The sequence below is a fragment of the Helicoverpa armigera genome, chromosome 6 (assembly GCF_030705265.1).
Source record: "Helicoverpa armigera isolate CAAS_96S chromosome 6, ASM3070526v1, whole genome shotgun sequence".
Lineage (NCBI taxonomy): Eukaryota > Metazoa > Arthropoda > Insecta > Lepidoptera > Noctuidae > Helicoverpa > Helicoverpa armigera.
In genome coordinates, this window is record NC_087125.1 from 7964521 (window position 1) to 7984864 (window position 20344).

The 20344-nt window shown below is 35.7% G+C and overlaps 5 protein-coding genes across 7 annotated transcripts; 2 read left to right on the top strand and 3 right to left on the bottom strand.

The window, feature by feature from the left end:
• Nucleotides 1-1751: 1751 nt before the first annotated feature.
• On the bottom strand, nucleotides 1752-5739 carry LOC110375472 (ras-related protein Rab-14). Of its 3 annotated transcripts, none has more exons than XM_021333586.3 (5): nucleotides 5580-5739; nucleotides 4405-4517; nucleotides 3240-3420; nucleotides 2793-2975; nucleotides 1752-2012 (listed from the first exon to the last, which is right to left on the bottom strand). In XM_021333586.3, the coding sequence occupies exons 2-5, from the start codon at nucleotides 4508-4510 to the stop codon at nucleotides 1841-1843; spliced, it is 642 nt and encodes a 213-aa protein (XP_021189261.1). In that variant the 5' UTR covers nucleotides 4511-4517; nucleotides 5580-5739; the 3' UTR covers nucleotides 1752-1840. The 3 variants fall into 3 exon arrangements, with proteins under 3 accessions (XP_021189261.1, XP_021189260.1, XP_049691771.1); XM_021333585.3 differs by having other exon boundaries at nucleotides 5507-5706; XM_049835814.2 differs by having other exon boundaries at nucleotides 5452-5706.
• Nucleotides 5740-6123: 384 nt separating this feature from the next.
• On the top strand, nucleotides 6124-7285 carry LOC110375491 (bublin coiled-coil protein). The gene is made up of 2 exons (XM_021333622.3): nucleotides 6124-6359; nucleotides 6954-7285. Exons 1-2 carry the CDS (start codon nucleotides 6254-6256, stop codon nucleotides 7118-7120), a joined length of 273 nt encoding a protein of 90 aa, XP_021189297.1. The 5' UTR covers nucleotides 6124-6253; the 3' UTR covers nucleotides 7121-7285.
• Nucleotides 7286-7974: 689 nt separating this feature from the next.
• LOC110375476 (probable NADH dehydrogenase [ubiquinone] iron-sulfur protein 6, mitochondrial) lies at nucleotides 7975-9895 on the bottom strand. Its single transcript, XM_021333591.3, has 3 exons — nucleotides 9637-9895; nucleotides 9170-9346; nucleotides 7975-8548 (listed from the first exon to the last, which is right to left on the bottom strand). Exons 1-3 carry the CDS (start codon nucleotides 9754-9756, stop codon nucleotides 8483-8485), a joined length of 363 nt encoding a protein of 120 aa, XP_021189266.3. The 5' UTR covers nucleotides 9757-9895; the 3' UTR covers nucleotides 7975-8482.
• Nucleotides 9896-10453: 558 nt separating this feature from the next.
• On the top strand, nucleotides 10454-12509 carry LOC110375489 (uncharacterized). Its single transcript, XM_021333619.3, has 3 exons — nucleotides 10454-10550; nucleotides 10700-10881; nucleotides 11470-12509. Exons 2-3 carry the CDS (start codon nucleotides 10737-10739, stop codon nucleotides 12282-12284), a joined length of 960 nt encoding a protein of 319 aa, XP_021189294.3. The 5' UTR covers nucleotides 10454-10550; nucleotides 10700-10736; the 3' UTR covers nucleotides 12285-12509.
• Nucleotides 12510-12647: 138 nt separating this feature from the next.
• On the bottom strand, nucleotides 12648-19961 carry Kap3 (Kinesin associated protein 3). Its single transcript, XM_021333543.3, has 12 exons — nucleotides 19792-19961; nucleotides 18861-19052; nucleotides 18057-18295; nucleotides 17361-17925; nucleotides 17176-17276; nucleotides 16718-16951; nucleotides 16286-16460; nucleotides 15673-15900; nucleotides 15177-15295; nucleotides 14449-14593; nucleotides 13819-13891; nucleotides 12648-13303 (listed from the first exon to the last, which is right to left on the bottom strand). Exons 2-12 carry the CDS (start codon nucleotides 19015-19017, stop codon nucleotides 13198-13200), a joined length of 2142 nt encoding a protein of 713 aa, XP_021189218.1. The 5' UTR covers nucleotides 19018-19052; nucleotides 19792-19961; the 3' UTR covers nucleotides 12648-13197.
• Nucleotides 19962-20344: the final 383 nt, after the last annotated feature.

Here is a 20344-nt window from a genome sequence, read left to right on the forward strand (position 1 = left end):
GGTGTAAATGATACCACAAATTAAATTTCAGTAAATAGGTATGACAACCAGTTTACACGCAGTGACTCAAAGGTTCGTGGCATATAAAGTCAGTTGCACCGTTCAGGCACAGGGTGGAGGCGGGCGCAGGTACTAGCGCAATATGTAGGTAGCGCAAGCACTGCGAACTCAACGCCGGGCATATTACTCGCGTCCGCTTCCACTATGTTTGTGCTATACCTATACTCTACAGAAGATATCTTTCAAAGAATGATGCGTGCAAGAAAAGCCTTTGTTAATAATTGTTTCTATTTGTAGTGTCTTGATTGAATTCAATATACCTGTTTAAAATTAACAATATATATTAAATTAACAATATGATATAGATCATAAATAATACCATTTACAATATGGACAAAACTTATGAAACAAGTTTGCAGCAAATACTTTGTCAAACAAACCAGTCATAGTTAAAACGATAAATTAATATACCTAAGTACTACATCGGATTATTTGCACTATTAGAATGCAAAAATACGACACTTTTACAATGTACCTATGCCCGTAACGTTAGATAAGCAAAACATCAAACGATTTTAATTGAATTAATTAAATTCTAAGAAATAAAATTATGAATTGTTTAACTTCGATTGACAACTGATCATCTACCCCTAAATAAATTAATTTCTTGGGTAATTGTGTACCTACCTTCAAATACTTTCCTCAAAATACAATAGGAATGACTTACTTTTATAATCCCTGAATTAGGTATGTATATCGAATGTCAATAAAAAAAATGCCTAAACAATAATGTAATAACGCTGTAATAGTGGCATTTGCCACATACAAACGCATATAATCCGATGTGGTACATTGCAAGTGGAATTACATTTATAGTGCATTTAAAGGTGTCCCATCAGGAGTGCGTGTTATATAATTTGTTCAGTAGGTGTACCTACTAAGAAAGCTAATTTTATGAAGCAATTCAGAAATTAAAAATTAAGAAAATAGAATTATTGGATTTGGATTGGCGTTATGCGATAGGTAGATAGTCATTGATACAATTATCATTAATATTATATATGTCTATCGCTTAACAAAAGTTTAATTTCAAAATCTAAATCGTGCGCTTCTCATGGTTCACCCTTAGAGCCATTACGCACTGTCGACTAGTCTCTAAGTCTAAGGTAGTCTTCGCAGCAGTTAGTTAGTAAGCTCGGAAATAAACGAAAACGACAGGAAAAATGTACAAAATTGAAAACAAAGAAATTTGCTAAAGTAGGTATCCCTGGGTCACAAATGATATATTATATCCGGAGACGCGAAATGTGCTTATGAAACCGCGGAAACTAGAACATTCACCGTCGTAGTAGGTAATCAGAACATTCACCGTCTATTGAAAACTTCGCTCGAATATTGTATTTACGAAAACGATAATTCATTATCAAATTGATGTCAATATGTTACTCAAATTACTTTTAATGATGCATTTGTGTTGATATATCACTGTCCAATAAAATCGAGCTGCATAATAACCCACAACTGAAATTTCTGCCAGGTGACCCCGTCCCGGGCATACGTGGACCATGAGAGTCGAAACGAATTTGCTAAAATAGAATTCATAAATAAATATGTTGTTAAATAGTAATACGTTTTGATGTCGCCAGTGATCCATCGATTGTGCGTAATGGCTCGTAACGTTCTAAACAAAACAACAGGTATATAACGTGGAATGTACACTAATATAAATTATGTCAAAACAAAACAAAATGTATGACAATTAAATTTATTACTAGGATAATAATTCTTAACCATTAAGTATGATTTCTGTATATGTATGTATATAGTATCGCGAGATCGGTTAGCAGGCGCAGTTGTCGCGCGCGGCCGGCGGTGCAGCCAGCGGGCGGCCCGGCGACGCCGGCTTGTGCTGCACTCCCGACTCTGCTGCGTTCAAGTCGAGTCGCCCGTCTTGAATGCTCTGATATATTTTCTTAGCTGTTTCAAGAAAGGCTTCCTCCACATTTTGACCACTGTAATTACAGACAGTTACAATCACTTTCCTGTACCTTTATCGTATCATTCTGTATTAGCTTGACCGCGATGTCGCCATCAGGGATGTCGTGCAGAGTGTGCAAAAAACGCGGGCGCCGCGTTATCTGACGAAGTGCCCCTAGCGGTAGATTTGTCGATAGAGCCTAGAGGCGGCAGATTAGTCAAACAAATCAAACCAAGTTCACTGGTTTTTCAATAATAATAGTTTGTTTTTCTGCGTACTTGTCAACCATCAAAAAGTTGCGCTCACGCAATGAGTAACTTAATAATGGTCACAAACGCAATTTCTGTGCAATGTGGGCTTTAGAAACTTTCACAAAGCAACCCGTAGTCTAAAAATTGCTTGTTCTTACACTCGGGCATCGGAGAGCACGTAAATGTCGGTCCTGTGCCTGATCTCTCTCCGGTCGTGTCGGATTACCGTCCCATCGGGCTATGAGAGTGAGGGAATAGTGAGTAGACCCGTGTCTGCTCAAACGTTGTTCTGTCGTGTGGGACAAAATAATTGTTCGGAACTGTTTATTTAGTACCTAGAACCACCTCATCATTGGCCATAGAACATCTTGGACAGATGATTGTGGCAGTGCTTGTCTATAACCTATATACATATATATTGATGGTGGTACTACATATCATCATACAAGGTGCAGGTAGATTCTAAAGACCTTCACAACTTAGCGATTAATTTGTACATTGCATTACTTTGTTTTCATCTTCAATTGTAACTGTGCTAAAATTTTAAGTTGAATTAAACTTACGTCTTGGCACTAGCCTCAACAAACATAAGCCCATTTTCGTCGGCAAATTGCTTTGCTTCTTCGTATGTTACATCTCTTTGTCCATCCAAATCTGATTTGTTACCAATTAAGAATATCACAGTGCTGGGGTTAGTTAAGTTTCGTGTGTCTGTAAGCCAGCTACTAAGATGATTGTAAGTGGATCTGCAACATAAAATAATCATGTATAATATGGTAAAGTACGTCCGAAATAACTTAACGAGTTGAGCCTGTAGATAGCCAATACTCTAGCTGTGAATAGGTATTACATGAGATTTACTTATTTTAAAACACGAGTAAACATATAAGCAAGCAAGATCTTATAATAATTGACTGCACATATTAACATCTATTAGCCAACATCACAGTTATTTTAAACTTGATGTACCTCAACAATTACAAGCATAAATGTTTATTTCTTATAATCACCTTCTGGTTATGTCATATACCATAAGGGCTCCAGCTGCCCCTCTGTAGTATGACCGAGTTACGGCCCTAAATCTTTCTTGTCCTGCTGTGTCCCATATCTGCAATTTGATTTTTTGTCCAGCAACCTCAATAATGCGGGTTCCGAATTCTACACCGATTGTATGAGGACAATCAGCCATGACTGGAAACAAAAAATTGATTTTTACACACTAGTTAATAGTTATACAGCTTACTTGTTTTATTTTTTAAGCTTGCCCTTTGCCTAGCCATTTCCTAACTATGTTGGGATTGGCTTCCAGTCTTACTACTTGCGTCTTGCTACAGCTGAATATCATTGATAATTCAGTGTAAGACCTAATTAAGATATTATGTACAAACAAATAAATGAATTTGAATTTACATGGAGAGACTGACTTTCAGAACTCTGACTTCTGAGAAATAAAACTGGCTGGCAGACCTACTGCCTTCTGAAAAACCATTGGACTCTCTATGACAGACACCCAACAACAAATGCGCCAGATGCTCAACATTCTCTAAATACTCAAAAATCAAAGTCATTTATGCAAAGTAGGCTGAAAATCATCACTTTTTGAAGGTCAAATTTACAAAGGCTGCCCCCATAACGCCTGCCCTTCTCCACTTCTTATGTGTTTTTACTGGGAAGAAGTGGTGGAACAAACTCCCCAGCAACAGAATTCTGTCTGTATGGTTTGAAGAACCATATACAAAATATTAAAATGTATTTAAAAAAAGAGTAAAAATAAAAGAAATTATAATGACTCCATTCAGTGAAGATAGATATAGTTTAGGGTGTACCACGTTTTTGTGAAAAAATCAATCAATTTATGCTTCTGTTAATAAACTGAATGCTCATATTATTTTTAAGTACATACAACTGAAATATATTATGTATTTCTAGTTTGTTTAATATTCATAAACAGATGCAGCAGTCAACAATTGACTTTTGAAGCCTACTATTACCTACATCAAATGGAAAGAAAAAAAATTGGTAATTCTTCTTTTCATCTAAATACATTTACATATAACACATCTTTCTAATCCAGTAATCATACTCTGACAGTAAAGGACTAGAGCGAGTGGCACAATAGACATTTTCAGCGAGATCTGGAAAAAATGTTAAGGTTACAAAATAATATGTACTAACATTTCTTGTCCGTGAATTGGTGCAAAAGACATGATTTCCCAACTCCCATATCGCCAATGATAATATATTTAAATATATAAGAGTAGTTGTATGGTCCTGATGTCATCTTGAATCTGTAAGTAAATAAAAACAATAATCAATAACACAGGCACAGATAAATAAAAGCAAAATGAGTAACATAAAAGCTTAAGTATGAGTTGGAGTTGCGCCTCTCGTACAATTGATTCCCCAAAAATATTCATGTTATTGTAGTTTTCAGTATTTGTTGTTTTAACAGCAATATGATACATCAACTGTGTAGTAATCACTGTTCTGATAGGTAAAGCATGGTGCCAGATGGACAGTCTTAGTTATAACATCCTGCTTTACCCTTTGGTTAGGATTAAGATAGCGACTATTATGTCTATAAGGTTTTGATTGTTCAACAGGAATACAAGCACATGTCACTCTTCATCATTTACAAGATTTAAACCTAGCTACTGACCGCAAGATTTTGAGTAGTTTTACTGACACTAATGTAATGTAAAATAATGGTCAAAAAGTAGCCAAACCATCTTATGATGCCTAGTTTCTCAGTATTCCTAAAGATATGTTGAATTGGTGGGTCCCAGCTGTCATTTGAACATATTTCATAGTAGAAAGTCTGACAATCACACTTATCAATGAGCACCAGGTGTCAGGTTATCCATGTAATTGGATTGAGGATGACAGGTAGGCAGTCACTCCATGTAAACACTGGCGATTGATGAGGATGGAATTCACTTGAATTTAGTTGTGAGAAGGCTAGGCAGATGATGATAAAGTACTGCCAAGTCACATCAAACCCATCCAGTAGTGTGAAAGAGTGATTAGATTCTTTGTAAGAAAATAAAAAATCATTAGATGTTCATGACATATTCTGACTTTCCGTAAATAATTATTGATGCAGATACTTATGAGTCATCACCACACATTGATTTTATGTTTATGCTGTAATTAATTTATACGAAATATTAATCATTGGAATGAGGAATCATGTAAAGGAGGTGGAATGTTGTGGAAGTTTACCATAAAAAATGAACACAATAATTATAATCATCCAATAATTACGTCCCAGATTTACCTTTAACGAAAACACTAAGAAGTCAATAATAACACAATAGAACTAAACAATCAATTTCAGATTGATATCTTACTTTATTTTAAACAACAACACAACGTGTCAATAAATTATATGGAATATATTTTCTCCTCAATATAAATCTAATTCACTGAGTACAAAACAAAGGCTTCCTCTTGGCTCTTTCGTCAAATCAAATATGACGTGACGTATTTACTATAAAATTGCCATGTTATAAAAAAGAATGTAAGGCCAGCCTCATACAGCTGGAAAAATGAAAAAATAGTGTTGTGTAGGCTTCAGTGAAGGTAATACAAGAGAGAGTTGGAGTTAGATGTGAATGGGTGATCAGTGTAAGTTTATTTTTATTGTTATAGAGATCATCTTCATTTAACAGTTTGAGTACAGCAAGCGAAAAGCAAATGTCTCTTCTGATGGTATGGTGGTGCGTGGTACTATTTTCTATGTTCGGAACGAAGCCACAGATTACTACATGCTACTTCGCTATCTAGAACGATGTCTAGAACGGCATTGTATGGTGGCAGCACTGGAGATCCCGTGATTTTTGACAGACGTGACATTTGAGTGAGACTGACAGACACAGACACAGACACCATCTCGAATTCTTGAATTCTTAAACTGACTAAGTTATTATTTATATGTTTGGCCATATAATATATCAATAATTGTAATACATTAGCTAAAACCGTAAATAATTCTCAACCCAAACTATCTGTAAAATACATAGAAATGGCTGGTCAAGATCAGAATAACGGCAACCAAAATGGTGTTTTAGACAACAATGAAATAGAACCGACGCAACAGAGTGATGTTGAGGAGGAAACTGCCGTCGAAGGTGAGGTCTGAGTCTGAGTCTTCTTATAGTCGGCATTAATTTATCAGTACTCATAATCTTGAGAATATAGCTTAACATTCAGCAAGAAATTCAATACACCCATCTACATGTAATGTTACTCATGCCCGTGTCTTTGAGCATCTATATTAGTGGTTTTATTCATTAAGTAATTTTAAAGAACTGGAATAAGTATAATAGGTATAATAAAAAGTAGTTTATTTACAAAAAGTATTTGGTCAACAACAAAGACATTTTATGCTATAGAAAGCCAAAGCTTACCATTTATTAATCCCCTTTCAGCTTTTTGGGTACTTTTGTAACACCTGGTATACAATAAATACATATATTCATCAAAATACTAAGAAAATAGCCATTAAATAGTTATTTAAGAAATTGGTTTTAATTGCTACTAATTTGTGTGAAAACACTGTGTGTGTGGACACACAGGTATAGACTACTTTTTGGCCTCTTAAATTAGTTGCTTAAGCTTTAAGACACAGGTAAGCTGTGAGGAGGATTAAGTGAAGTCATAGCCATAATAATATACAAAAATTAAATGGCCCACCCATTTAATTTTGTTTGCCTTTGTTTCAGAATACATCATGTTGGATTCTAAATTGGATGAGTTAAACACAGCATTAGATTATTTGGAAAAAAAGAATGACGACATACATGAAAGATTGAAGGAGCTATTGCAATCCAATATTGATGTCAGGCAAGAATTACGAAATGAAAGCGCAGAATCAACTCCCAATAAGTAATTTAAATGAGAATAATATTCCAACAGTATTTGCATGATAAATAAATTATATTACAGAATTAAATAAAATGTTAATAACCAATGTATCTCTAACCAAGTGCATCTAATTTATTTATCAGTGTATTTTAGTGCATATGTTATTTAAATAAAAGTTTTATTGATGTTACTTTGCCTACCTGCTTGTATTTTGGGTGTCACAATACTGGCCCATACACCTTAGTAGGTATCTTCTTCTAACATGGAAACAATTGCTTGTTGCTGCATCAAATAGGCTCCAGATCCAGATGAACCAACTTGAATATTATTAATTCTCGGTTAGGAATCTATACTTTCTGCCTGGGGCTTGATTCTGCTAATTTTACTTAAGCAACATACAGAAGGTACAATTGATATCCAACTGAGATCCAAACACGGACTCTCATTTGAATTGTTGTAGGCGTTGCCGTACAAATTCTACCAAGAGTTCCAATGACTTAATGAACTATTATTTCGTTTTAAAAACGTTTAGAGGCTTTTCTGTGATGAATTCATGTGTGATTGATTAATTATATTGTCTGCAATCGATTTACGATTGTAGAGCAGACTACCACATAAACCAATAGCAAACCAATTGAATGTCATTGGAAAACCATTGGTCTTATATTAGTAGCAGAATTCTAGCTAACTTTAAAACTGCTATGTATTGGGATTCCATTGATATCCAATTGACACATTAAATTTGCAGGACAAAGCCCCTGACAAAAGTCAAAAATCTCTTTCTAGTGAGCACCTTCATATATTAAGAACCTCAGGTAGAAGACAGTGGGCATATCCAAAGAAATAGCTGTTTGTTTATGGTATTAATATAATACGATAAAAATGAAATAAATATTTAACTTTCAGTTTATTCAACAACTACTATAACAAAGCAATTTTTAAGAAACTACGTAAGGAATACATAGGTACAGTAACTGCAGTCATTCATGAGAATATAATGCACTGTGACATGTGTATAGGGTGACTGGTAATACTGACCGATAGATACTTGAACACATGGTTGTAATCATGACTACAAAGAACTTTCCCACAGAAACTATTTTATTTGCATGAGCTTAATCACAAGAAGCATCGATTAACTAACAAGTTTTAGAAAAGTTCATGTGTTCAAGTATCGGTTATAAAAATACCAGTCACCCAATAGGTAGGTACATTGTCACAATGCATTCCCTAAAAAATCTAACTTCAGCTAAGTATGTGAGCAACATTTTTGTTTCAGTTATTTCAATGATGTAAACAAAACAAACACAATTTGGATATTTAGATGTGTTGTTATTTTATTGCTCGAGACTGTAGTACAAACTTCTAGCTGTTTTTTTTGTTTCATTTAGTGACCGTCTTTTTTTACAAAGCGCAGTCCACAGTATCCGCAGGAGTGATCACCAGGTTTGTCCTGAAATACAACCATAAATGTTAAGTACTTATCTGACGTTCAGCGTAAATTATGGAAAACATCTATCTGTATTCTACTAATATTATAAATGTGAAAGTTTGTGAGAATGTATGGATAGATATTTGTTACGGATGGAGATTGGTATACTCAGGCAAGTTATACTAGCTACACCATTGGGTATAAATCATTCATGGTTTCTACTATTAAACATAAATTATCAGTAGTTCTGAGTTGAAAAATACTGAAACAAGTTTGAAATAAAATCACTGGAATGATATTGAGTGGGACACGAAAGTCCTCCACCTCATCTTACAAATAGTGCCTAAACAGCTTAGAAATATAAATAAATTGAATTTACCTACAGTGGAAAGACCCCTCTCCCTTAAGCCGCTACTGTTCAACAACATTCTGTAGTTGGTGTTTGACTAATCAATCAACTACCCTATGTCCTCCTACCAGGACTACAGTCTTAGCTTAAACAGTTCACCCATTCTCGAGTTATAATAAGTGTAACTTACATGACTTTCTTTGATATATATAGAAATAGATATACAAATTGGTAGGTACATATAATTGTAGGCAATAGGTTTGAAACTCAAGAAAAAAGGAACAAAAACTTACCAAGTTAATATAGACTCGAGGATGGCCCTCAGGTCCACTGCCACCATCACACCACACTACCCTTTCCTTGACTTCTTTTGGTGGTACTTCTGCTATTAAGTTGACTGCCCAGTTGGGGTTGACTTGCTTAGGGGCATTCATAAATCGTACTAGCCTGTAGTCATCAGATTGCCATTTCTGTAAAAAAAAACCATTAATAACAATTTTTAAAACAAAAATAAAAAAAGATAATATCTACATTTAATACACAATGGCCTGTGCCATATTGACATGTAATAAGTACTTATAAATTACTGTATGCGAGTAGAATAGTTCTTAGTTTTTATCCTGTTATGTAAGACCGATTCAATTCAAAATATGTCTAACCTTACGAAATAGCAGCTTAATTAAAAGCAATGGTATTAATTTTCTAATATTAAATATTTCTTATTCCAATCAGTTTTTTGAATAAATAAATATTTTGGTACTTGGCCTGTATGCGTAGAAACATCTTCAATTTTGGTAGACATGCATCGGATTGTAGATGGTGCGACACGGCCGAGCATAACGTATCGTTTCATATGGAGTTTTGACAATGTTCTGTTCATGATTGTCTTTAATATGGTAATAATAACTCTTTCGAAAAGCAGATCAATAAAAACTTATTAGTTCTCTTCGGGCTCGTGGTGAAAACTTTGCAGACGGATTGTCCATTGACAGTGACAGAACTGACAAACAGGAAATTCACACAGCTGACACCACAGAGTACATTAAAATATAGACATTTTCAGTAATGCTACTGCTCCATCTGCGTTAGCGTTAACGTTAATGTCAATGGCCAACTACACGTTACTTAGGACATTAAAAATGCGTGTTGGCTACACTTAGGTACAATTCCGCAGAGTTAATCCCTCATGAAGTAACGCGTTAACACACATTAAACTATCACATAAAATAATTCTAAAAACTAAAGCTTTCTCATTTGACCATTCCATTATCGTGCTCGTAAAATGCAGTTACCGCTAAAACAAAGTATCTACACTCGTTCTTGCATGCGGGCAATGAGATGGCATTAATGTAGCCAACATCACTAAGCGCGCTAAGCTACGCACTAAAACCCTTTGATGTGTCAAAAAAACCGACACCCGAGTTATCGCTTAACGTTTAATGCTATTAATAATGCCATTTGTATAAAATGCCATTAAAACGTTGGCCACATTTGCGTAACGTCAAAATTTTACGCGTTAAGACGCAAGTGGAGCACGAGCATATCAAAGAGTAAAGTGCTCTCTATGGCACTGACGTCAACGTCAACAAAATGTCAACTGCATCAAAACAAACAGCCCGGTGGTTTGCCTGTGCACAATTCTTTGGAATTTATCCACTCTAGACTTTAATTAATGTATCTACTATTTTTGATTAATGTATCTGTCTTGAATCACTCACATTAATAATAAATGAGGATATGCGAGTAGATTCAAAAATTTTTTTTGGTGCCCCTTTTTGCGATTAGCTATAATAGTTATCAAATTATTTTATGCATTCTTCTAGGTACAATAAGTAATGTAAGTTCTGTGAATAAAGCAACATGTCACGCTGTTCAGACGAAGAATTAATAAAAGTTGTTCAACAATATCCTATTATTTATCAACCAGTACCAAATGATGTGACACTGAGTGCCCACAAGAATAATTTGAAGATTGTCTGGGATGAGATCTATAAGCATCTGAAATGTAAGTTTAGGTATCATTGTATCTTGGATAAGTACATAAATAATAATAGCTATTGTTGTTCTCGTTTGGCTAACGGTGAATATTTGCATAACCAAGTGGCCAAGATCATCCAACCTAGTGAAAGCTGAGAAAGAAAAACAAAAATAAAGTACCTATCTTGACTTCGTCGACACGGCTGTTATTGTGCCAATTGTTTACAGCCAATGGTCCAATAGCCAAGATCCTCGACCGACACCTTATGAGCCTCTCGTTAGGCAGCTGGATTGGGGACTGATTCCGAAGGCAGTACTCCTTGATACGGCACATATTGTGAGGAGGTTGTCTCTGGGGCCGTAACCACACCTTAGCCGTCTATTTTTAATATTTTTTTTATTTTTGAATTGATGAATTTAATATTTAATAACGTAAAAAAATATGTAGAGAAATCAATAAATGAACTACCATAGCTATTAATATATTGCATAAATAATTCTCGATTCTCCTAATTTTAATTAAGCCCCAGAATGTAATGTTACTTTCTTGTCAATAAACATTATTTTATTGAATGGAGCATTAGAAAAATAGCTTAAGTAATGTTTTTGTTTTCAGCTAACCGTCTCAGGGTTCGGTGGTATGAGAAATATCACACATACATAAAATTAATGATGTTGATTGATACTGGAACTGTATCAAAGAAGGTTCTACAGGCCTGCAAGGACACTAACAAGTTTTTAGATGGCAGCTTAAGTTTTTTAGATCCATACATAAGCAAAGAAACTTACTTGAAAATACCATTTCATGTCCACAAAACTATAAACACCAGATTTGGTTTACCATTAAAACATGGTCAAAGTACAAATGAAAATATTGATTACAGTATTAATATTGTTACTCATGATCAAGTGTTATCCTTATTACAAAACAGGAGTGACTGTACAGAGAGCTTTGATATGAATTTTCTTTTTCCCATAGTTTATAAAGCCATACAACGTAAATTAAAGGAGCTACTAGAACTAGAAAAGAAAGATAATGATGAAACAAAACCATCTCCACAACAAGATCTACAATTAGAAAGTGAACTCATGATTGATGAAAATATTAAGATAGAAAATCAAGATGACATTGACACACTTGAAGAAAACACATTACTTGATACTGATACAATTCTTGAAGATGATAATTTAGAACAAATTTTACCAGATGGCCAAATAGTGTATGATGAGTCAACTGTTTGTGAAGATCTAACTGAACACAGTACGGCGTCCAATAATAATGAGTTTATGGGCAATATGAGTGATGTTAACATGAGAGAATTTTTCAATGATCTGGGTGAAACCATGAGTGCAGAATTGTCATATAGGAAACAAAAGTTACTGCAGTTACGAATAAATGAACTACTAAGAAGTACATTCGCACAGAAGTGACTCAAATGCATATATTAAAGTATTTCTTTTGATGTTAGTTGCTCAGATCAAAGAAAGAGGCTGGTTGTCAAAGAAACCAAAAGTGTTTTTATACTTCATGTCAGTTAGGTAAGGGGATCAATTTGAATTTTTGTTTTGTAATGAGAAATAAGCACTTAATGACTATGTATGATTTATATGTAAAACTGCAGTTTAAATAAAATAATTAGTTTTCAATTTGATACTGATTGTGCAGGACAAGTCCACATTAATATTTTTACTATTTTTCCTTAGTTAAGGGAAGGTAAATGTTATTTTCGTGCAGTTTTTTTGTGCACTGCTTAAAATTAATTCCTGTATATATTTAGAAATAAAACTATCTACTTATTGCACTGGTTAATTTTATTACCTTAAGTTTCAAAATAATTTAGATTTACATAATTTATTTAATGAATTAAAAACCTAGGTATGATGGCGCTTCCTCACCGTGAGATTTAGCGTGTAATGTAACATTATAGATTGATTCTAGTTTGTACATGCTACCTTCTTGACTGACGAACATTCGCTTATAATGAAACAGTTAAGAGTTGAATTTTCCAGTATTCATTTTTAATTTGTTTCACTCGAAGCGGTCATCGTTTTGAGTGCGATATAAAAGAAACGATAGGTATTGGTGTCATGCCTACAAAAAAAAAACACATTGACGTTACAAGCTATATCGAGATATTAGGTACCAGCACATTGTATTATAACAAGGTGCGCTTTATAAATCACGGTCCCTTCCTCCGATGTAAACTTGTTTTGTATCGTTACAAAGCTTTCTCCCTTATTGACTGCGCACTGTCGAGTCTGTAACGTTGCCTACAATACACGCGAATGCTCCCGGTGAGGTAGCGCTCTTATAGTATGACATTTATTCATGAGAAATCACTATTTAGGCAAAAATATTAATGTCCTTAGCAAACTCGTCCTTTTCAGTAGACTTTACTATGTTATCTGTTCCACCGTAAAATTCATCTGCCCGGTCGTTTAACGTGTTTCTGAAAAACAAAAAAACAACAATTGTCAGCTTCCACCATTAGGACAGATACAGTAATAGAAATGCGTCTTTTTTTGTTACTTCGACGACTAAACATAGAAAAAAGAGCATGAAGTAACTAACAAGCAGGGGGCGTTCCTAGTTGACTACGGAACCCTAAAAAAAGAACACTCGAACAAGAGAGGGCGAGCGGAGCGAGTGCGAATATTTGGTTAGCTTGTGGAATCATACCGCCTTACTTATAAACGTGAATTAAATAATAAGTAATACTTAAGGGCTGTTTAAGAAAAGTCTTACTTATAAACGTTGCTTAATCATGTCTTAACACATTTAATCACTACTTAAGGCATTAAGTAGTGATTAGTTAAAATATTGCTTAGAAGGTGATTAGAGATTTTTATAAGTAAGGGGGATAGTATGTAACCTTATGATTAGTTTCGCCATGTCTGTCTGTCCGTTCTTCCGCGTTTAATTAAACGATTTTATTAATAAAAATTAAGTAAAACCATAAAGTACCTGCTGTTGACGCGATTCAAACTAACATCTCCAGAAAAACTATCAGAGTCATCATTTAGTGAAGTCTGTGAATCTGAAAACAATTTTTTAAAATGTTTTACAGGTTGATACAAAATCGAGCTTCATATCTATACTATATTATTCATATTATAGAGCTGAAGAGTTTGTTTGTTTGCTTGCTTGCACAGGAACCACTGGTCTGATTTGAAAAAAAAAAAATCTGTGTTAACCCATTTATCGAGAAAGACTACTTATATGCTATATATATCACCACGCTAAGACCAATAGGAGCAAAGCACTATTGGATCAAAATCAGGGTTTTTAGTCAGGTAGCATGTCTTTTTTTATGATCAAATCACTATAATATTTTTACACTAACCAAAGTAAGGACAAAGTGCAGTTTAGGGAATTCTTTAACGGTTGAAAGCTAAAACTTGTGTTTGGGCATATTTTATTTATATTGGTTAAGACTCCACAATTATGGTAATGATTACCACTGTGGGTTTTAAAAATATTTGGAATCAAAAACTTTTTCCCAAAATAAATAGACAAAATAAAACTTTTCACATGGCTTTAGAAGTCGGTGACAAATTAACACCATTTCCAATATACTTAAAGCAAGAAAGATACCTGACGTAGTAAGGCGATGTGTAGTAAGATACTCGGCTGACAAGTAGGGAGGCAGGTCGTCTGTAGCATCTCCTGTGCCACCCTCAGCGCCGAGAGTTTCCACTACCGACAGCCACTGGCCGTTGTGACATCGAAATCTTTCCACCTAGATAAAAACCAAAGTGACAAACTGTATGTCAGACTAGTGGCTTCAACCATAGCTGGTTTAGTATTTGCCTCAGCTTTTCAAGTGCTGGCGAAAATAGGGCGCCCGTATATTTTCTAGCCAGTGATCTGCGCGGACTGGCGCCAGCATTACTGGCTTCTTGTAAAATCTCCCTAATTGACAGGCGCTCTATTCTCGTCAACGCTTGAAAAACTGAAGCAAATACCAAGCCAGCGATGGTTGCCAGTCAATAAGGCCGCCGTGCACCCGGCGGCATACAAAGCCGCCGGCTTTGCCGCACAAAAGAGCCGCCGGCTTTGCCGCACAAAAGAGCCGCCGGCTTTGCCGCACAAAAGAGCCGCCGGCTTTGCCGCACAAAAGAGCCGCCGGAATGGCCGCCGGGGTGTGATGGCGGGTTGCGCGGCTTATCGGCATCAGTTCCTTCACTAGCGTTCTATGTGACTGTCACAACCGGAATGATGCTTGACGACTTTGTGCGGCTTGTACCGGCGGCGATCCCGCCGGCATGTGTGTAGTAGCCTTTAGATTCGTGTAAACTATGCTTTAATTTAATAAGTCGTACCTTTATTCTAGCTGCCCACTCATTTTGCATCTGTGAAATGATGTCAAGGCAGTTGTCGCACATTTTACGTATCTCCGAGTTCTTATCTTGCATGAGATCGATAAGATATGCTGGAGCTTCTGCAAAATTTACAATTTACATTTAAATTGTTTTTATTGTCAGACACTCGAATCAAACTGTTATCAAACCTATTAGTATTAACCCACATTGTGGCATAGCAGGTATCTTCGGCAGTCGTTACGGGTAGTCAGAAGACGAATAAGTCTGAAAACCAGTTTACCAAGGGGTAATAGGTACTGGGAATAAAAGTAAATATTTGAGGGGGCTCGCATGCAACTGTTTTAAGGAAACCTGGACTATAAAGTTTGAAATCACTACCCCGCATTTAGCAAGCGTGGTGATTAACGCTCAATCCATCTCCGTGTGAGAGGCTTGTAGGGCTGCAACAGTAACAGCATGCAGCTGTGGTCGGCAATGAGCTGTAGTGTAGACGTACCAGTGCGCTGCACGAGGTAGTCGGCGGCGCGCGGGTGCGCGAGCAGCTGGCGGAAGGCGAAGACGGTCTGCAGCACGTGGTCGTCGTCGGCCTGGCGCAGACGCAGGTGCGCCACGAGCGCGTGCGCGGCGCCGGCGCGCAGCAGCGCCGCGGCCGCGCGCTCGTCGCCGCTCAGCGCGCCCGCCGCCACCACGCCCTCCAGCACCAGCTCCGGGTCCGCACTGCCCTCTGACCACGACACATATACATACATTGACTGATTTTGTTCCTTTTATTATTAACCAGGCGTTTTCCCGCGGTTTCACCTGCTTCCCGTGGGAGCTACTGCCCGCACCGGGATAAAATATAGCCTAAGTTACTCGCAGATAATATAGCTTTCTAATGGTGAAAGAATATTTAAAATCGGTCCAGTAGTTTTTGAGTTTATCCATTACAACCAAACAAACAAACATACAAAGTTTTCCTCTTTATAATATTAGTATGGATTAATATAAATAAAATTACTGACGATGGACTGGGCGTTCAATCAACTCCTCTGACAAGGACAAAAGGGCGCGAAAACTGCTCGTGATTTACAATAGGAAGAAACATATAAATTATATAAATACCTTACCTGGATCTAAAATTTTCATAATACAGGGAATCAAATTGTATCGTTCTACGACTGCGAATATGTCGATGTTGTTATTGATGTTCAGTATGTTATTAAGAGTTCCCAAACATTCCACTGTAAACTCTTCACTGGCATCTCCATTTGTGACAGCTCCTGCTATGTCCCCTACAAATTCCTGTGACAAAAATATATACCTTACTTATAGGTATGGTATAGGAGTGTTATCTTCATCCCCCCATCTCGGAAAGGATATTTTTAACCTTTTTATATTTTATACCATTCTCTACTCGCGAAAATATCACATTTTATGGGTCATTTTTATCGAATCTATGTAAAAATCATAAAAGAAAATCTTAAAATATGTTTTTCTAGCAATCATCCTTCGCTAAATTGTACTTAGTACTTATACCTTATATATTGTTTTGAACTTACAACAAAAAGAGGTTTATTGATGGCGTGATGGGAGAGGTTGCGCACGAGCTTCATGAGCATGGCGTTGCGGTGGCGGAAGGCGCGCGCCAGCAGGTCGCGCAGGCGGCCCTCGCCCGCCATCTGCTGCGCCGCGCGCTCGCACCACGCCAGGTTGATGCACAGCGCCAGCAGCACGTCCGTCGTGCCCGCGCCCGCGCCCTCGCCGCCCACGTTCAGCAGCAGCATGTCCGTCAACTGCACCAACACATTTTAGATAGTTAGATAGATTATTCTTTATTGTACACCAAGAAAATTGACAACACAGGAAATCACAACACACAAAGAACAGTACAATTATACTAAAACTTATCGCTAAACAGCGATTTCTTCCAGACAACCTTTGGATGGAGTTTATCTGAAGAATACTCATTCACAATAACATGGGGTAAACAGTGGCTTTCAATTTAATAAGTACTCACCAGTTTAACACAGTCAGATTGCGTAAACATCAGTTTGACTCTATCATCCATACTCAAATGGTATAGAATTTTCATAGCCAGGTTAATATGTTTGTCATCACCTGTAATTTTTGGTTTTAAATAACGTTACAAGTTTACACAGGTCATTATATTACCACAATCTTCAAAATAAATATTTAACTTACTTGTAAACTGTATAAACTTTGGTAATAAGCCTAATTTTATCATTTTGTTTCGCAATTTTGTATCAAACGTTAAATTAAACAACAATTTCAAAGTGACGTTGACTAGATCAGCATTAGAAGAATCCATCAATGGTGCTAATTTTTCAACTATTCCTCGTGATGCCATGCTATTTTTATTTTCTATGAAAATGGAAAGTTTTTGTAGAAATGATACTATTAGAATGAGGAGATCAATATTTGAATGTCTCTCCATGGCACCGATAAGCAAGCCAACAATATCTTTCTTATGCATTTTCTCTTCAACTTTTATGTTGTCTGCAATATTCAGCAGCATGTAAAAGGCAACTCTCAACAACTGTTCCTGTCGCTTTGATAGTGTTTTTAATTTGCGCTTCATTTGTTCTTCATCGCTTTTTGATAGAAAGTCGTCAGAGGCGCTACATAGGTCTTCATGGTAACTGGATACTAGCGTCCTTGACTTTTGCATATTTACATCGGCAACAGCCCATGTTCCTGACTTTGGACGACGCTTTGGTTCAGGAATACGACTTTTCGGCAATTCACTCTAAAAGAAATACATACTCCATTAAAAATACTGCGATTATATAACTCATTCTATAGGTCCCAGTGCAGAATAAAGTTAATTTTTAATTAGGTTTGGTATAATACCTATAGTTCCTTCTATGTTTTTCTTACCTTATCAGGTGTTACAACCTGCTTTTTTCCCTCGACTTTTTCCTTCCATTGATCATATCTCTTCAGTTCATAATCTATTACGTCCATACACAGTGATCCGATTTTGTATTGAATAATGACAGGATGAAATTCATTATAAGTAGAGAAGCAGAAGAATGTATAGACTATGTTTGTGCTTAATTCAATACTCCTTTTCCATTCCTCTCTTAGAACTCTTGATAGGGCACTAAGCAAAGCCTCTGTAAATTAGAAAAACACATTCAAATAAGCTTTGAATGTTATCTTAATCCTATAGTTATTTATAGTAATGGTAAAATATTATTTTTTTGTTTGTTCATTACCCTAAAGGCTCAGAAACGACTGAACGGATTTGAACAATTCTTACATTGTTGGAAAGCTACACTCTTTTGTGCTACTAAAATAAGCTAGATTCCTACAGGGTATGGTTAGTAGTTCCCACAGGACCAAAGTGAAACTGCGGGAAAACGGCCAGTATTGGTATGGATGTATTGCTATCACAACTGAATATAGATGGAAAACATTTCGAATCCCAAGTCTAGAGGAAGAAGTTTACATGATTTGTTCAACACTAACTAACCATTTAAAAAGAAAGCTTGTAAAAGGTAAATTGATTTGAATAATGCACTCCAAAAAGTTGTTCAAGAGGATTGCCTCATGCATGATAGTAGTATTATTGTGAGACTAAAAGACAAAGATTAATTGTTCTTTAAATAACAATATGTAAAAGAAACTTGTCACTAATCTTCCACCTCATAATAGGCATCAAATAAATATTCATCTTACCATTTCTTGCCAGTTCTATTAGATTATCAGGATTTCTTGCGAGCTGCAGGATCAGAGCAGATCCTTTAATTTTTTCTGGTATGTCATCATAGAGTAGTTCAACATAATCATCTATGCAATTTAATACAGCAACTGGTACACTCTCTACTGGACTCATCCTTATACAAACCTAATTTCTTAGTATGCAGCAACCTATGAACATTAAATGTAAGTTTTGTAATAATGTGCAACATATAAGCGTGAAAGTTGGTACAAGGTCATGTTACATCCTTCTAATATAATGCTGAAGTTCATATATAATGTTTTATGTATGCGGGTATGTTTATTACTTTTGCACACTAAAACAACTATTTGGATTTTAATGAAACTCATTAGTCAATAACATGTAAGCTACAACCTATCAATGTGTGGGAAGAGGTCCCCTTGGGATTTCAATGTAAGTAAATAGTACATATCATGCTAAAAAGTCAAGGTCTCTAAGATGGCATAATGGTTGTTTAGGAAAATATTCAGAAATGGAGAAGGCTTTAATCCATCATTTTAGAATTTGAGACACTATAATGCAGTTTGATCATTGGATTTTGTTTGTAAATTGTAGCGTTTATAACGGTTAGTGGTCAATTGTGGTACATAAAAACGTAGTAAGGCAGGCGAATTGCTGTTTCTTATATTGTTGTTTTGAAAGTAAATCAGTCGAGGTAAACAGAGTAAAATAAGTATTTGAAGACATACAATGACCTTCTAATCGAAATGTTTGGAAGGTATTGCGTTAACGTTATTCAAGACTTATTTTACCTAAGTTTCTACCTATACAAGATGGTTTTCTAGAAAAAATATTTCTACATCCATTTGATCTAATCAATTTGTCATTGTTAAAACTACTTAAAGATTACAATAATGGCATTAAAAGAATCGCTTCTTGCTTAGTTACCTTGCGTTTTGAAGATATATAACACACGGATAAACCTCCGGGGTATTTTGAAGCGAATACAATCAAATCACTTTATGAAGAATTATTAGATGAATAATTTGTGCTCGAAAAAATCAATACAAAACACAGACATGAAACAGATGTTTATTCCACCATAGACTGAATAAATTTCTTCTTCATTCTCTATGGCTAAATGCACAGAACATGAAATATGATAAAAAAAACCTTTTAACAAGTGATGTCCTATCCGTCCAAAATCGATATAGATGATTTACAAAACAGTATCCATAAACATTAAAATTACTCGCTTAGTAGTAAGAATTGATGTAAGATTATGATAAACTTGGACGTCGACGTGGTGTTTTTCAAAAACTTTCTTTATGTGTGCTATTATTTTTTAAAAAGGTGATCCCTAGACGATCAAAACCATTTTAGTTAAATCAGTATAAAATCAAAACACCAGACTTTACAAACTTTAGACATAAGTGTAGATATGTTAAACGTAAAATCAGGATTTTTGAAATTATTTGTAAATCAAGAAAATATACTCGAC